The sequence below is a fragment of the Phyllobates terribilis genome, unplaced genomic scaffold (genome assembly GCF_046119375.1).
Source record: "Phyllobates terribilis strain yellow unplaced genomic scaffold, ASM4611937v1 Scaffold_11__3_contigs__length_659146591, whole genome shotgun sequence".
In the NCBI taxonomy this organism is placed as follows: domain Eukaryota; kingdom Metazoa; phylum Chordata; class Amphibia; order Anura; family Dendrobatidae; genus Phyllobates; species Phyllobates terribilis.
The window spans coordinates 268,676,201-268,693,008 of record NW_027362771.1 but is presented as its reverse complement, the minus strand read 5'-3'; the positions used below and the strand labels follow the sequence as shown (position 1 = coordinate 268,693,008).

At 37.8% G+C, this 16,808-nt stretch overlaps 1 protein-coding gene across 7 annotated transcripts in view; it reads left to right on the top strand.

Annotated features, from left to right (window-relative positions):
* The window catches only part of CACNA2D1 (calcium voltage-gated channel auxiliary subunit alpha2delta 1), a 1,188,449-nt gene that overhangs the window by 961,648 nt on the left and 209,993 nt on the right, over positions 1 to 16,808 (top strand). For all 7 annotated transcript variants that reach the window (XM_073652315.1, XM_073652320.1, XM_073652318.1 and 4 more), the window contains exons 13-14: positions 6,601 to 6,679; positions 16,393 to 16,442. In XM_073652315.1, the coding sequence (XP_073508416.1) occupies positions 6,601 to 6,679; positions 16,393 to 16,442 (129 nt within the window). The remainder of the gene's footprint in view (positions 1 to 6,600; positions 6,680 to 16,392; positions 16,443 to 16,808) is intronic.

The window sequence follows — 16,808 nt, the reverse complement described above, 5'->3', positions numbered from 1 at the left end:
TGACATCATCATATGGGCAGTCCAGCATTGTTTAAAGGCATAGTAATCTTAATGTATGTAAACTTTTGACTTTGCAGTAAGTAATAAAAATGCCATAAAACATTCTCTCTCTCTCATTAATCTGGCATTTTGCAAATATTAAAAATTATGGTAATCCTAATTGACCTAAAACAGGAAAGGTTTATTCTGATTTCATGTCAGATGTTGAGAAAAAATTGCATATGTGTCTTTTTATATAGTGTATGTAAACTTCTGGTTTCAGCTGTATATATATATAGATAGATAGATAGAGATATAGAATATTTATTCCATATATTACCGTAATAAGTCGTACTACACAGTAAAACTTCACAAACTCAAACCTATATCATTTTGCCATTTCCACCACATATTTGGTCAAGAGTGCTCCTGTATTCTGCACTCTTGGCTAGGAGAATTAAAAGATTAACGTAACGTCTACTAAATGTATTTTCTTGGCTGAAACCTAGGTGACTAATCCTATTTGTCTATTTGTGGGCACATAGTTTATGGTTTGGCACCATCTTAATAAGGTTATATTTATAGGCAGAAAATATTTCTGTAACTACTGTAAATATCAGTTCCATAGTTGTGAATTTTTGTAGTATGTATTGTACATGTATTTCTGCAAACCTTTTTCACATTATTGAAATATAACCTATAAAACCAATATAACATTATGCTTATTAAAGGGGTTGTTTGGGACTTTTACTTTCATGGCCTGTCTTTAAGATAGGTTATCAATATCTGATTGATCAATCAGATATTGATAACCTATCCTAAAGACAGGCCATCAAAGTAAAAGTGTCAAACAACCCCTTTAATAAGCATAATAATAATAATAATCTACACATCCACCCGCCACTGGGAACAGCTGACCAGTGGGGGATTCCATCCTCCCCAATCAGATATTGATGACATTTTAAGGATAGCTCGTCAGTGTAAAGGTTCCAGAGAATCAGTCTAACTTTGGATTATTAGGCCCAATAAATGGTGAAATATATAGCTGTTGTCTCAGTGCAATGACATTAGTTCTCAAGATCACACCCCTCATTTTAAATCTGTTTAGTGCTGTGCAGATATTCAGCTGACACTGGAGAAAGAAAACTCTCTCTCCCAGAGTATGACAGTGGCTTTCTGTATACAGTAAGCTAAAACAGAAAACCTGAATTCTGAGGGAAATATGTAAAGGCTACAACATTGACATTGTGAAATTATTTTTACATAATAAATTGCATTAAGTTTTTGTCTGTAGTCTTTATTCCTTCATTCATTTGTGGACCACCATAGTCATCATACAAATGTCTGAGACTGTTCTTGTACATTAAATCACAGACCATCATTCATCAGGGTTTTGGATCCGAGTTTCATCAGCGTTTTGTCTGTTCCAATTTTCAACATCAGTGTTTCATAAGAAATTTTCACTGGTGAATAAATAAATACATTATAAAGCTTCTCCTATACTTAAGAATGGACAGCACAATGATAGAACACTGATGCCATAAACTTGTTTGGATACATGATGCGGATTAAAGATGGATATGTGTGACTGCTTTTTTTTTGTGGAAACACGGTCTACAAAAAACGTCGGCATGTGAACCGCTCCATAGACTTTAATGGGTACATGTTCTATCTGTATTTTTCACGAAAAATAGACATTTGAATGAAGCTTTTTATGCTGTGTGACCCTAGCCTAACACTGAGAGAAGGGAGAGGAGAGCAGAGAAACTCACTTGGTAGAATAAAGGACTTACAGCAAAATGGTAAAAAATAAAGAGAGTTTATTAAAATACATTTCATCAAGAATCAGTAATTAAAGAGGTTGTCCACTACTTTTTCATTGACTTATCCTTAGGATAGGTCATTATTGTCTGACCAGCCGGAACTGCTCGATTGCGGAGCTGCTCCGTTTTCTGATAGTGGCTGGCGCAGGGTACTATATATCTGTCTCCTATTGATTTGAATAGGAGGTGGATGTGTAATACCCTGCCTTGACCACTATCAAAAGACAGTGCAGCACTACAATCGAGCAGTTCCGGCCGACACCGAGAGCAGCTGATCGTCAGGGGTGTCGGGTGTTGGACCCCGACTGATTAGACATTGATGACCTATCCTAAGAATAGGGCATCAATGAGAAAGTAGTGGACATACTCTTTAAAGTCTAAAGTGTATATTTGATACAAGTTCTTTACAAGTAACACACTAACTGTTCCTAAAAGAGCTTTTGAAAATTCTGCACTGACATTGTCAGTAAAGATCCAGTTATCTCCATTGCTACAATCTAATCTAAAGATTAATATTTCCTGTAAACTAATATACGGACATCCCTTTCTATGCCAGATTTCCAGCAATAAGTTGTGTACACAAAGCTTGTGACATTTGTCAGAGTCCTGTTTCTTTGCAGAAGGTCAAATTAGAAATATTATGGTAAATCCTGAAATAGCACAACAGTAACATTAATAAAGGTTTTTGTAAAACAAACATGTCATAAACTTTGATAAGCAGGGACTAAGGCTTTAACCTTAAATCTAACAAATTCTTAGGAAAGCCCTTTTAATAATTTCACCAAATTCTCCAGAAGCAGAAATATGGTCATTGTTCCAAATGAAGTAGAACGTGTCACTGTAGCAGGGTGAGGTTGATGACTTGGCAGGATTCATTCTAATTCTACTTTGCATTAGCTGTGGATTTACATAGGTCTGCAGCTAAACCTACTTCGCTATGTTAAAGACTATGTGCCTGATTCATGTGACTTTTTTTGTCTAGTTTTTGGTTAATTACAGTTCGCTATACAGTTTTTTTCACTGTGAAATGTAGAGTTATATCAGTTTCTAATTTACTCTGTGCTTTATTTCACCAATTTATTATGATCACTGCTTGCTTTAAATTGATGTTATATTCCTGTTTACTTAGGCTTAAAACCTGTCCTAAACATTAAAAACTGATACCACTGTGAGGCTTATTACATGAGAAAGCTCTGACTCACTTCAAGGCTCGAGCACATGACCGATTATCTCGGACGAGTGCTAGTCATGGTTTTCATGGACAGCACTCATACTCATGATATTCTATGGGGCTTTGCACATGTCTGATTTTTATTCGAGTGTCAGATCAAAATCGGCAATTTTGATGATTTTCACGGTCTATAAGTCCGTAAAAAACATTGGACCACACTCGGTTGACATCTGAGTGCGGTCTGATTTTCAAGGGCTGACAGAATGGAGAAGGTTGAAAAACTTTTTTTTTTCTCACCACAGCTGAGAAAAACTGATGCCACTCTGATCAAACACTGATCAGAATAATCAGGGCGTTTTTCTCCAAAGGAGAAAAACAATTGTGTGAACCGACCCTAACAAGCTGTGGACCTGTGTCCAGTAACTATAACAGAGGTTTAACTGAAACATTGACCAAGAATGTTTTTATCCACTGACAGCAAGCAAAGAACTTAGACATCCTAAAAATTGATATACGACCTACCTTGGTATTGGATCCTCTGGGATGCTGTGGATGGAGGTTACTACCTTGAACGTGTGCACACAAAATTCTAGACCTGTAGTGACTAGGTTTGATTTTACTAAAACCTATTGTGAACTAAAGCCTATTATCCAGTAAAATAATTAAATTATTTTCACACTAAATTTAGATTGACACTGTATTTTTAGATTATTTTTTAATCTAAAATACATTGATGTGAATGCACCCTATTTGGAGTCATATCTAGGCTTTCCATCTACCAGGGCTAAGATTAAAGAGAACCTGTCACCTCGGAAAACACTATTTACCTGCAGATATGTGGTTAATCTGCAGGTAAATAGCGTTACATTGCTGCCCAGTTGCCTTACAGAAAGTGTGGCTACCTGGTGAAAATGAACTTATTTTTTTCCCAGTAGCTGCCGGCTTTCAGTCATGAAGGCTGACGCAGGCACCACTCACAACACTGCTCACTTTAGCAGCGGTTATAAGCACACCCGAAACTTTGATTGGCAGCTTACTCTGCATTGCATCTGTGCACAGCCGGCTGTGAATCATAATGCCAGAGCATGCTTACAGCCGCCGCTCTTAGTATAGGGGGCAGTGGTGTGAGTGCTGAATGTAGCCACTCCAGGCATGGCCCTATGACTAACAGTCGGCTCCCGCAGAATATAAGTTAATTTTCTTCCACTAGCTGCTATTTCAGTAAGGTGGCCAAGTAGCATTGTAATGGTATTTACCTGCAGATTAAACCTATATCTGCAGGTAAATAGTGCTTTTCATGGTGTCAGATTTTCTTTAACCTCGCTTACTAGCTCAATATCCTGTATAAATGTCCCTGCTGGCCCTATATATGTTATTAGCTTTATAGAAATGTACATTGTAGAATAAATAGAAATATCTCACGTTCTGAGATGCATGTTGCAGCATACAACGAGCCGCTCATGGCTAATGCCATTGCATCTGTTTTAATCTCTTACTAATTTTTCACATTTCATGACATCAGCAGCACTAATGGACTCAAATCATGAAAGCTGTTGTTTCACATTTGTTATATGTTTTTATTAGAAGTATTACTTAGAGAACCCGATACTTAAATGTTTGGATAAGTCAGTTACCTCCTTTACATTACAGAGGTCAGTGTTTAATCCATTATATTATTGCTCTGAACCATCGTGGAAGTATCTACAATGTAGTAATGTACATTTACTCGTCTTTTGTGTCTGGCATATCTCAAACGTTTTCTATGGCTTCCAAAGGAAGGTCATGGAGAGGGATGATTCAGATCTGTTAGTATTTTACATTTTTCACTTTGTTTCCCTTCTACAAATACTCTTCCAATTACTTACATTCTCCCTGTTATCCTTAGAGGTGATCATGGGCAATTTATCAAGTGTTGTTGTTCACGTGACCTCTCTCACACGAAGGTCAGAATGATGCAGCTACAACCTCCTCAGCATTTGTAAAGTAGAACTTGCTGGTATTTTTTTTATAATAATTAGACATTCTATTTATTGATTTTGGAAAAACACAAGACATTGGCCCACACTTTTTCAAAAGTGGCGTCAGTTTAGCTAATTTCTAAGATAAAGCTAGACTACCTTATTTATGTATGTTGTGACATATTTATGACTGCAAACTCCCTTCTTTGATAAATCAGTTAGAACATAGATCACTGCCATCAACTAAATGACACTACTTTTTTATGCCAGAGCATGTGTGGAGTAAAAATGCATTTGTTTTTCTCATAGGTGCAATTTTTTGTGACTCACATTTCAGAAAGGTGTCTATTGAGTTTTATAGGTAAAATATATCTTTGTACAGTGTTAGCCAGTCGATAGAAAAATATTAAAATGAAAAAAAGGTATCAACCACTGAGGACTCTCAAATTTTAATAGTGAGTTTTACAAACGAATGTGATTAGCATATTTTCCTGTACAATATTAGTACACACAATGATTTGCATCAATTTATTTTGCAATTTTTATTCCCCAAAACTGATCATGGTAACTTATTTAGACTGCGTTGGCTGCCCACCGTAGCACGAGCAATATGTGGTTTGGATCCACGATCAAATCAATGTAACGCCAAGCTGTTAGTGTACCTGGAATAAGGATTAGAGGAGTCCAGCTACCATACATTATGCCACCCCACACCATTATCCTGGGAGTAAGACCACTGTGACATACCCTGATGAAGACCCCTTCTGTAGTGTTGCCCACAGGACTACAAACCAATCTCCTGCTATTGATATATCCATGACAAAGGCAGGGCTCATCCCTGAAGAGCATAGACCTCCATTCCAACCTCCGTTGCTGTCTTGCCCTGCTTCATGATAGCCTTTTTCAGATTAATGGATTATCTGTAGCTGAATGTCTGGCTCGTAGCCCAGTGTTGTGCAAATGCTTTCTGGTGATTTGGGTAGACACTGTTTGATTCCTTAGGCTTGGAAAATAATGTCCAATTTCACTTGCAGTAGAAATAGGATCAATCGCGGAACCAGGTTTAAGACAATTTCTCCAAAGTGTCCCAGAAGCCGATTTTCAAGAAGGCAACGCTAGGTTGCATTTTGCTCTCTCTATATGTTGCAATATCATCTCTGTCACATGCTTTTAGGTGTCTTAGATGAGAGCACATTATGAGGCTTTGGCTGGTGTGGTAAAATTGAGTGGTTTCTTGCAGCATTCTCCTTCCATGATTGAAAGGTTTAGAAATAGTTTACACAACTAGACGTGCTGCTTTCAGCCGATCACCGGAATAACTCAGAACAGATTGAATTTCTTAAAATATAGGCTCCCAATCTCCACATTCTTTTTTGATTTAATTCTTATGAAATACAGCAGGTTTAAAATCATAACACACCATGAACTAGGTGACATATATTAGGTTGTCAAATTTTGTATGGAATTCTGAAGCTTTGGATTTTCCATCATATATATGTTAATCATAATGTCTAATATAAACCATGTAAAATATCCGCTTTTGACAGATTTTACTTACAAACATACATTTACAACATATCTATAAATTAAATGAAAGTGTTTACTGTACTTTACTAAAATGTCCAAGCACTATAGACCTTAAATTATGCCTCCTTTTGTTTTCTTTTAGGTTCGCGTATTTACATTTTCTGTTGGCCAGCATAATTACGATAAGGGACCCATACAATGGATGGCCTGTGAAAACAAAGGTAAAGTCCATGGCAAATGTCTTATTTCACTATTTCAATATTTTTGTAGGTGATAACAAATTGTATTGTTACTCCTACCTATTGTCTAGTCTATTGTAACTCCTACCTATGTAGTATGGGGATTTTATATGGAGATTTTATCTAATATTTATCTCAGTTCCATAGTAAGTTTTTACCTGACGTTTATTTTTATGATATGTAAGTTTCTCATTGCCACTTAATTCGTAAATGCTATCAATTAAACCAAGAATATTTATTTTAAAAGAAAAAAGCTCTGTATAATATTAGTGTTGTGTCTTATATTCATACTCTGCAGTTGTTATGGATTAAACCTGCCACATTGCAATCTGGTCCTGAGAAAACCCCAAAAACTCAGACTACTATGATCACTAAATGGGTGACAAGTGTCATTTTACTTTCAATCCTTGAATTAAACCTGAGCACCTTTTCTATACTAGCAGCTTTAAATGTAGTTACATAATTACAAGCAGTGTGTGAATAATAAACCTCACGGACTACGTGCAATCTCATGTCAGTATGTGAATGTAAGTTTATTTATTTGCAGTGGCCATTTGCTAAATTTGTCTAATATTTTCATCTTTAAAGCGTTAGTCTACTTTAAACAATCCTTGTTCATATGCCCAGTTAAGATATATAAATATAATAGATGCAATGTACTGTATAGCACCTCCAAGTGGCGGACATACTGTATCATTGGTGCAACCTGTGCGGCCGCACAAGGGCACAAGAGGAAAGGGGGCCACTTCCACCTCCAAAGCAGATAGAATTGTGCATTATGATGAGATATTGGACTACAAAGTGCCCATATATTGTTCTGGCACAGGGGCCATCTTCTGTTTGTGTCCACTCCTGGTCCCTCCTGTCCATAAATTTCATGGACCGGACAGTAATTTTCATGAGACCTGAGTAGTGCTTAATTTTTTTTGCAGTGTGGCATCTTTGGGCACATCCAAAGGGACATTGTACATGCCGACAGATGTTGTCCAGATCAGAAAACTCCTTCAAAGGATGGCCAAGATTACGACAAACCTGCAATTTGCAAGGACTTCAGTTATTTACTTCAGATATAAGTGCGTGTGTACCAACTTTTTTCAACAAAAATATAGGCCATTTATTAGGGACAATGCATTTCAAACTGTTCTTACAGTTTTTTTAACTAAAGATCTGATTCAAAGATAATAAAACAGTAGCTTCACTTTCAAAAAATGTTCACCATGTCAGAGACATGTCAAAAGTTTTTTGATCTCTGGTGATCTAGGTCTTGAGGCCCTTCCAATTGCTAATGTGAAGAGGAAAAAGTGCTAAGCTTTGAACTGTTCTCCTAGAGTATATGGAGTTATCTCAAGTCTGCTTCATAGACAAACCTCTCCGAGATCTCTATATTGATCTTCAGTCATTGGTTTTTGTCTCCTAACCCAGATGTCCACCATTCAAAACATTTAACATATCAGTATGACATTTTTAAAAGTTTTTTGAAATAGAAGTTATCCTTGAAAGGGAACCTGTCAATTTAGAGGAGCCAGGCAGGGAGAAGCAACGGGAACCTTCCTTGGACTAGTTATCTAAACTGCATGGTCCCCGTCCAACATCTTAAATTATGTTTTATCTAAAATGCTGAAGCACTTAAGATTAAAACATACACGGTTGCCATAATGCAGCCATGCTCCATTTCATGTTGCTGTTGGTAAAAGCTGCATGAATCTCCTGTCATGTTCCTTTTAATTGCATACTATTGATTGGTGTATGTGGACATCAAAAAAGCAGAACATTCTTCTGCCCATGATCAGGTCCTCCATGCTAGACAGGAAGCAGCTGGGTTGTCCGGAGATGTGAAAAAAATGTTGTTGTTTTTTTAACCTTTTGTTGGCCTTTTACAGTTCTGCAAGATAATAGTGGCCATAGCTAAATTTGTGTGTAGCGAAATCCCCAAAAAATCCATGTTCTCCAGCATACAGATTTTTGTAAAATTTGAGGAGAGTTCAATTCCACTTTAATAAATTTGCCCATCTATAACTTTTTAATTTAACCCCTTCACGACTTTTGACTTACATGTATGTCAAAAGTCGTGTCCCTTCCTTTGATGCATGCTTTCACACCAAGCCTGCATCTTTCCCCACACATGATGGCTGATTTAATTATGCATCATGTGCCTCTAACAGCCGCCGGTGGAGCGAAGCTCTGTCCGTGGCTGTTAACCTGTTAAATGCCACTGTCAGTCTCTTACAGTGGCATTTAAGACCCGCTGGCAGGGAGTGCGTCATTCCACGCTCCCATCGGCACTCCCATGAAATGATCGCAGAGTGCCGATAGATTTGCATGACAGTTGGGAGTCAGCTGATGAAAAAACTGAAAAATCGCCCGGGGGTGAAGTGGTTAAGTGACATTTGCCTAAATCTTAAAATACTTCGATGAACTGTAAAATTATGATAATGACAATCACAACAATCTCTACATGCACCTCCATTTAAAAAGAAATCATTGACAAATTAAGTTTTTTACAGACAGTAGAAAAAAGTCCTTTATTTTTACTATCCAGAAATTCCTGAACGGTAGGCAATGCAAAGCTCAATAACCGTAAGCCATCTGTTAATATGGGATATCATGTTAATGTTATGCCAGAGGAGTAATTTATGTGAAATGGGTTAAAATTGACATGAGCCATTTAGTTAACATATTAAAAACAAAGTCAGGAAGCAAGCTTAAGATTTTAATTAGTAAGATATTTTGTACATGCTTTTTGTCGATTTTTCATGTTTTAAGAGAGCATTAAGCAGTTGACATGTGTTCAACACTATTGAAGATGAAATGGCAAGGTCACAGCACTTATATCCAGGCTTCTAAGATCATGGAAGCAGAAATGGGAAAGAATATTTAGCATTAAGGTTGTGGTCTATTGCCATAAGTCTGGTTTTACTCATCCGGGAAAGAAATGGTAAAAGACCATTATAGTGTCCAGAGTAAATTATTACTAAATCATTGTTGACCTGCTGCAGTCCTCATTTAGGAGCTAAAAGCTTGACCTACCCTTTTTTCTTTTAGTGAATATACGGTACTACCTTGATGACGCCAAATCATGTTGTCCATATAACTCTTTTATTATATAGTTTTCTTTTAGTATATCAATCCCTTGAATGAATAGTAGCTTTTACTGTAGAGTTGTGTGTAATTTGGACTAATAGCCAAAAAAACAACCAGCTTCTATGTCATTCTTTTCAATATAGGAAAAAAATATACCATTGCTCTATTGTGTATTAATAGGTGACTCTTCAGATATTGTGTTAAAGCATTTACCATATTTTTCGGACTATAAGACGTACCAGACCATAAGACGCACCAAGGTTTTAGATGAGGAAAATAGGAAAAAAAAATGCAAATTCTGCTGACACTGGTAGTGGGGTAATGTCCCCCAATTCTGTTAATATCCTCCATCCTGGTATGTATGGCCCCTCCTTCCTTGTATACATGGCCCTTATCCCCATCCTGGAATGCATGGCACACCTTGATCCCCCATCCTGGTATTCATAGCACACCTTTGATCTACCATCCTAGTATTCATGGCACCCCTTGATCCCCCATCCTGGTATGTATGGCACCCCTTTATCCCCCATCCTGGTATGCATGGCACTCCTTGATCACCCTTCCTGGTATGTATGGCACCCCTTGATCCCCCATCCTGGTATGCATAGCACCCCTTGATCACCCATCCTGGTATGCATGGCACCCCTTGATCACCCATCCTGGTATGCATGGAACCCCTTGATCTCCCATCCTGGTATGTATGGCACCGCTTGAGCCCCCATCCAGGTATGCATGGCAAACCCCTTGATCACCCATCCTGGTATGTATGGCCCCCCTCATCCCCATCATGGTATGCATGGCACCCCTTGATTCCCCCATCCTGGTATGCATGGCATCCCTTGATACCCCATCATGGTATGCATGGCACCCCCCCTGATCCCCATCCTGGTACGTATGGTACCCCTTGATCACCCCAGCCTGGTATGTATGGCACCCCTTGAGCCACCATCCTGGTATGTATGGCACCCCTTGATCACCCATCCTGGTATGTATGTATCCTCTGAGCCCCCATCACGCTGCCCACAAAAAAAACCCACGCATACTCACCTCCTCTCTCCTCCAGCGATGTCCCGCTCTGCTGCCGACACTCTCACACAGTGTGAGACATTGTGCTGGAATAGTCACTGCTCCCCACGCCGGGACCCTGTGCATGGGGAGCAGTGACCATTCAGTCTGTTCAATAGCTGGTACACTGTACCGCAGCGCGGCTCCTGCTGCCACTATTAAAGACCATGAATATTCACTACAACCCATGGGAGTGGGTTGTAGGGAATATTCATGAGCTTTAATAGTGGGCACATAGACCGCAGAGGGGCAGCAGGAGCCGCACTGCGGCTCCAGTGTGCTGGCTATTAAGGAAAATGAATATTCCCTGCTCCCCACACCCGTGAGCAGGGAATATTCATTTTCTTTAGTAGCGTGCACAGCGTAGGCATGCTGATCCCACGCTGCCGCTCCCCCATACCTCCTAAAACGCAGAGCCACAGTATATACATGTAGATCGTATTCGGACCCTCCACTTTCCTCCAAAATTTTGGAAGAAAAAAGTGCGTCTTATAAACCGAAAAATACAGTAATATCAAAAAAAAGAACATTATGACCCATTATTGATTAATACTCAGTTTGAACCTTGAAGGTACCTCCCAAAGAACATTTCTATACATAACTACCATCAAGTAGATAAGACCTTAACTCAAATAGTTAGATATATTTTACAAAATTTATTAGTGAAAAAATTACATTTTTAGCACAACAACAAGACAGAGATTATCCCATAAAAAACTGATTCTGCACCAAAATGGCATTTGGTCTGTATGATCCTGGTTTCATGATTTAATATTGTACTTATTGCGGGGTGATTATATATGAAAGCTTCCATTACGTCTTGTATTAGTTATTGTGAGAGGATGTGTCTGTGATTTACCCACACTTTACACTTTTTGCCCTCCTCAAATATATATATGTAAGCTTCTAATACGATTTGCGTCTGTCACCAAGTGAAGTTGCATCTGTGATCTATTTGTACTGCATACTCTGTTTTCCTCAAATACTTGTATAAAGACCAGCCATATTATTGTATATTGCCAAAGTGATATTTATTTACCATTGGTATTTATTTCATATAAAAAGTGCATATTGCTCTATCTACTAGTCTTCCCCGGCTCTTGGTTTTAACTGGGTTCTATAGGATTTTTATGGGGTAATTTCTCTATTGTTGTTGTGCTAAAAATATAATTTTTTCACTAATAAATTTTGTAAAATATATATAACTATTTGAGTTAAGGTCTTATTATCTATTTGATGGTAATTATATATAGGATTGTGTTAAAGCATGCCTGATGTAGAAGCCCAAAGTGGTTTGAAAAGCTTGATGATTGTCATCACCTTTTCATTTAGTGTCAGGGACTATTACCTATATTACCTACAGAAGGGATAGTGTGCGAAATTGAAAGAGATCCGAGAGTGAGTAAAACAAACCACGAAATACAAGAGTTCGAATTCAGACACATGACAAATACATAGATTCAAGTGATAAGCTGGTGTAGAATCTTTAGGGTCATTGTGACTGTGAATTGATTGATCTGTGATATACTGCTTTATAGCATATTAATAACACAATTTTTTCATTCTTAATGCACTACAAACAAGGAGGGCAATTGAATTCCCCTCAGTCTTAATTTTCTACTGAAGAAAAATACTAGCTAAGGCAAGTCTGTCTGAGAAAGTGTGCTTCCTCGCTTTTGAGACAGGCAAGCTCAATGCAACTATATTTTTACATTACATTACAGAAATTTAAATGCAACTGTCTTCATCACAAATTGTATGTGTATTAAAAAAAAGTTTTATTTTTTTGCACACTTCTTTTACTAGTCCAATATTACTTACACGCAACACAAATACAACAGCCTTTAGCATGTGCATGCTTTTGAGATGTGTACATACCTAACTTTTCTTGTCATGTCCTTTTTATGAAAAAGGAGGGGTGGGTCTGTATTAAAAAAAATATTTAAAATTTGAGCATTGTTCCAATTTTTGTTTTATAAATCAATAGTAAAATTGGCAACTTTATTTACTGATGACAGATTTTTACATTACTGACATAGAAGATGATATTTGCTACTCTAAGGCTGGGTGCCCACGTAGCGTTTTTCAAGCGTTTATGCTGCGAAATTTCCGCAGCGGAAATGCTTGTTAAACGCTAGGTAATCCGCACCTCATGGTCCCCAAGGGGATTCCGCATGTTCTATGCACATGCTGCAGATTTTTCCGCAGCGTTTATGCTGCGTACAAAAATCCGCAGCATGTCATTTAATTTTGCGGAAGCGCAGCGGAACTCCCGCCATTGACTTGCATTGAAAAGCATAGAAACTGCGACTGTACATTCGTACAAGCGGCTTCTATGCGTCTCTATGTGCGGATGGTACCCAGGTCTGGAGGAGAGGAGACTCTCATCCAGACCTGGGTACCATTGTACCTGTAAAAAAAGAATAAAATAACAAATAAAGTTTATACTCACCTTTCCGAAGGCTTTTCTCTGAATGCCGGCATCGCTTGAGGACCTGAGGTGACGTCACAGTCATGTGACCGCAGGCCCTTCACCGCTCTGTCTCGCGATATGCCGGCAGCCGGGAACCAGACAGGAACGAGCGCTGCTGCACACACCGGGGCCTCGGGGGTGAGTATAGCTTTATTTGTTTTTATTTTTACGGTCACACTATATAAATCCATGCTGTTTGCATGGATTTATATAGTGTGACCTAGTTGTCAAGCACTTTCCAAGTGATGCTAATCGCCTAGAAAGCGCTTGTCAATCTACATGCTTAAACGCATGTGAATCCACATGTGGATCCGCATGTATTCTGCAGGAAAAACGCATGCACAATCCGCATGCGTTTTTTCTGCCAGGGAGATGCAGAAATGCTGCAGAAATTTTCTGCTTCATTTCTGCAGCGTGGGCACATAGCCTTAAGATTCTATGCAGACTGGAGAGGAGAGGAGCTCTGTCTCTCTATTCCTTCCTTTTTTCCCCTCGTCTACTCCTTCCTTTTATATGGAATGTTATCAGTAGCAACTGCCATATCTTATCTCAGTAATGTAACAATCTGTCTTCACTGAATACAGATTTTACCCAAGAATTTTGAACATAATCAGTCCAAAATAACAAAAGAAACAGATTTCTGTGATACCATATATTACAAAGTTGCTTGTTTTCATGTGTACTATTGATTTATGAAGTAAAAATTAAAGCAACAGTTACTCTTTAAATATGAGTACATATTTAAAGAGTATAATGATACCATGATAGCTACAATGTCTTATTCCAGAGCAATCTATGTTTTTATTAGATGTAATGGAGCTGTTCAGGGCTTTGGGCCGGACACTGATCTGCATGAGAATCTACCTCTAGAGCTTATTTTATATGAAAGGGAGTGTTACCAATGTGAGACATGTAACTAACACAGAACAGTAGAACTGAACTGTGTCTTCTCAATAACACACTCTCTGAGCTCTGCTGTATTGTAACAATATTGCCACACTGACTGCCTGTGAGATGGAAGCTGAGAGGAGCCCACAGATGTGTCTGTTATAATCACACACAGCTCTGCAGTGAGATCAGGAGAGAAGAGAGCGACCATCACATATCACAGTGGTAAAGCCACTTTTATTTATAAAAATCCCCAGAGGCAGATTCTCAAGCAGATCAGTGTTTGGCCCACAACCCTGAACAGCTCATTTACATATTAGAAAGACATGGATTTCTCCGGAATAAGACATCGGATCACAGCTATCATGATATCATTTTATTCAGCTTCCTATGACCGGCGTGGCCATATAGACTGGTTAGGAGGGTTGATCCTACTGAAAGATTCTATTTAACTAGAGATGAGCCGATCAAGAAAATTCAAATTTTCCTGTTCTTGCTAATTTAATGGCCCTTATTATGTTCTCAGGTCTCTTCAGACCCCAGAGTGCAAAAACCTTAAAGAGTAACCGTCATTTTAATTTTTATTTCATAAATCAATAGTGCACATGAAAATAAGCCACTTAGTGATATTTCTTATCAGAGAAATCTGCTTCTTTCTCTGCCAGAATTGATCAGTCATTATCACAATTCTCAATTCTAAGGTTAAATCTGTATTTAGTGAAGACAGACTTTCCCATTATTGAGATAGGAGATGGCAGTTACTGCTGATAAGATTCTATGTGAGCGGGGGGGGGGAGCTAGAGGTCGAGCTCCTCCCTCCTCCTCTCCCTTCTATCTAGATAGAATCTTTTCAGTAGTAACTGCCATCTCCTATCTCCAAGTGGTCCAAGGAAAAAATCAGACAGACACAGCCTCATTGCATAACATAGGGATGAGTACTATCTGAAATTACCATCATTTACCCATAAACACATACTGAATGTTGAGGTCAATTGGACATTACTAAGGATATATTTGCATTAAAGAGATTTAAAGGGTTTCAATGCAGTTATAGAAGACCTTAGAGTGTTATACACATTTTTTTCTGGACAATTAGAGGCTTTTGGGATTTATTAGAATATTTTGAAAATTTTCTCTAATCTAGCGATGTCAAACTTTAAAACATTCAATCTTTTCCAATTATTTCCCATTACTTATAAAGTATCAACATATTTCACTGTACTATACAGAGATGTATAATTTAAATTAGTCCCTGTAGCCGATGGGATTCACAATCTAATTTCCCTTATTTTACATTATGAACATGGTGTGGATTTCACTGTAAATGTCAAGGCTACTAATTCAATAATAAAGGCAATAATAATATGATAATATACAATGTATTCAGTCATTTGTTTGGTCAGTTCTGCATTATGATTAAATTTGATTTTTGCATTCACACTATGATCTTTTTGTGTGACATATGCTACGCATCTTAATTCCACACTACATGTAGTGTGAACACAATATACAGTATATAGATAGATCTATATAACAGGTAAAATAAGCTTGTCTTAAATACTGTAGATAAGATCTATATTATAGTTTGAATAATTAGATTTTATTGAATTTTAAGGAATTCTTAGATATTTGTTGTTAAAATGTAACATATATGTTTAATGTAATCAGCTAGTATTATTTTGACTTTATATCTGTAGTATGAGTTATGAACTACTGGCAATGTAATCTACAATAACATAAATATTTTTTATCTTACATTATTTCAAATTTTGGTTACTGGAATGTGGATAGTGCAAATTTATACATATAAACACAATTCTTTTTAATGTAATGTATCATTAGGTGTTAACTTTATTTTGTTCTTCATGTTTTGGGGGATACCAAATATGTCTATTCTTTTTTTTATTTGCCAGTATTTTTATATACTTTATCAAACGTTACTTAAAGGTGTATTCAAGTAAGATGACATTATCGCCAAATCACAGGATAGGTGATAACTTCTAGAATGGTGGGGGCCGACCACTGAGACCTCTACCCGGACCATGCATGGTGCATAAGTGCCCATGATCGACCGCTGCCCTTTTCATTCTCTTTGCAACTGCCAAAGATATATTTTATTATTTGCAATAAAAGTATGTGGAAAATAATAACATGCACAATTTTACTTTGTCCCATTTGCATATTTCAGGTTACTACTATGAAATCCCATCTATTGGAGCAATTCGAATTAACACACAAGTTAGTATTTTAATTTTTCCTTATGTTAATTTATATTTGTATAATTATTAATGTTAGCATATGACACATCATCCAATACATTTGGAATGAGTTCTGTAAGGGTGCTTTTACATTGCATTTTGTGAAACACTTGGTGGCTCCATTGGCACTTATGTCCAAACCCCCCTGCAAAAGGGTATATGCGCCGATGGGGCGTATACGCCCGATAAATGATGCACGACAGAGCACACGTTCACTCTGTCAGCACCATTATAATCTATGGCCCCATCGGCACATACGCCCGAATCCCATTTGCAGTGAGATTCGGACATAAGCCTCGACGGGGCCACCAAGCATGTGACAAAACCCAATGTGAAAGCACCCTTA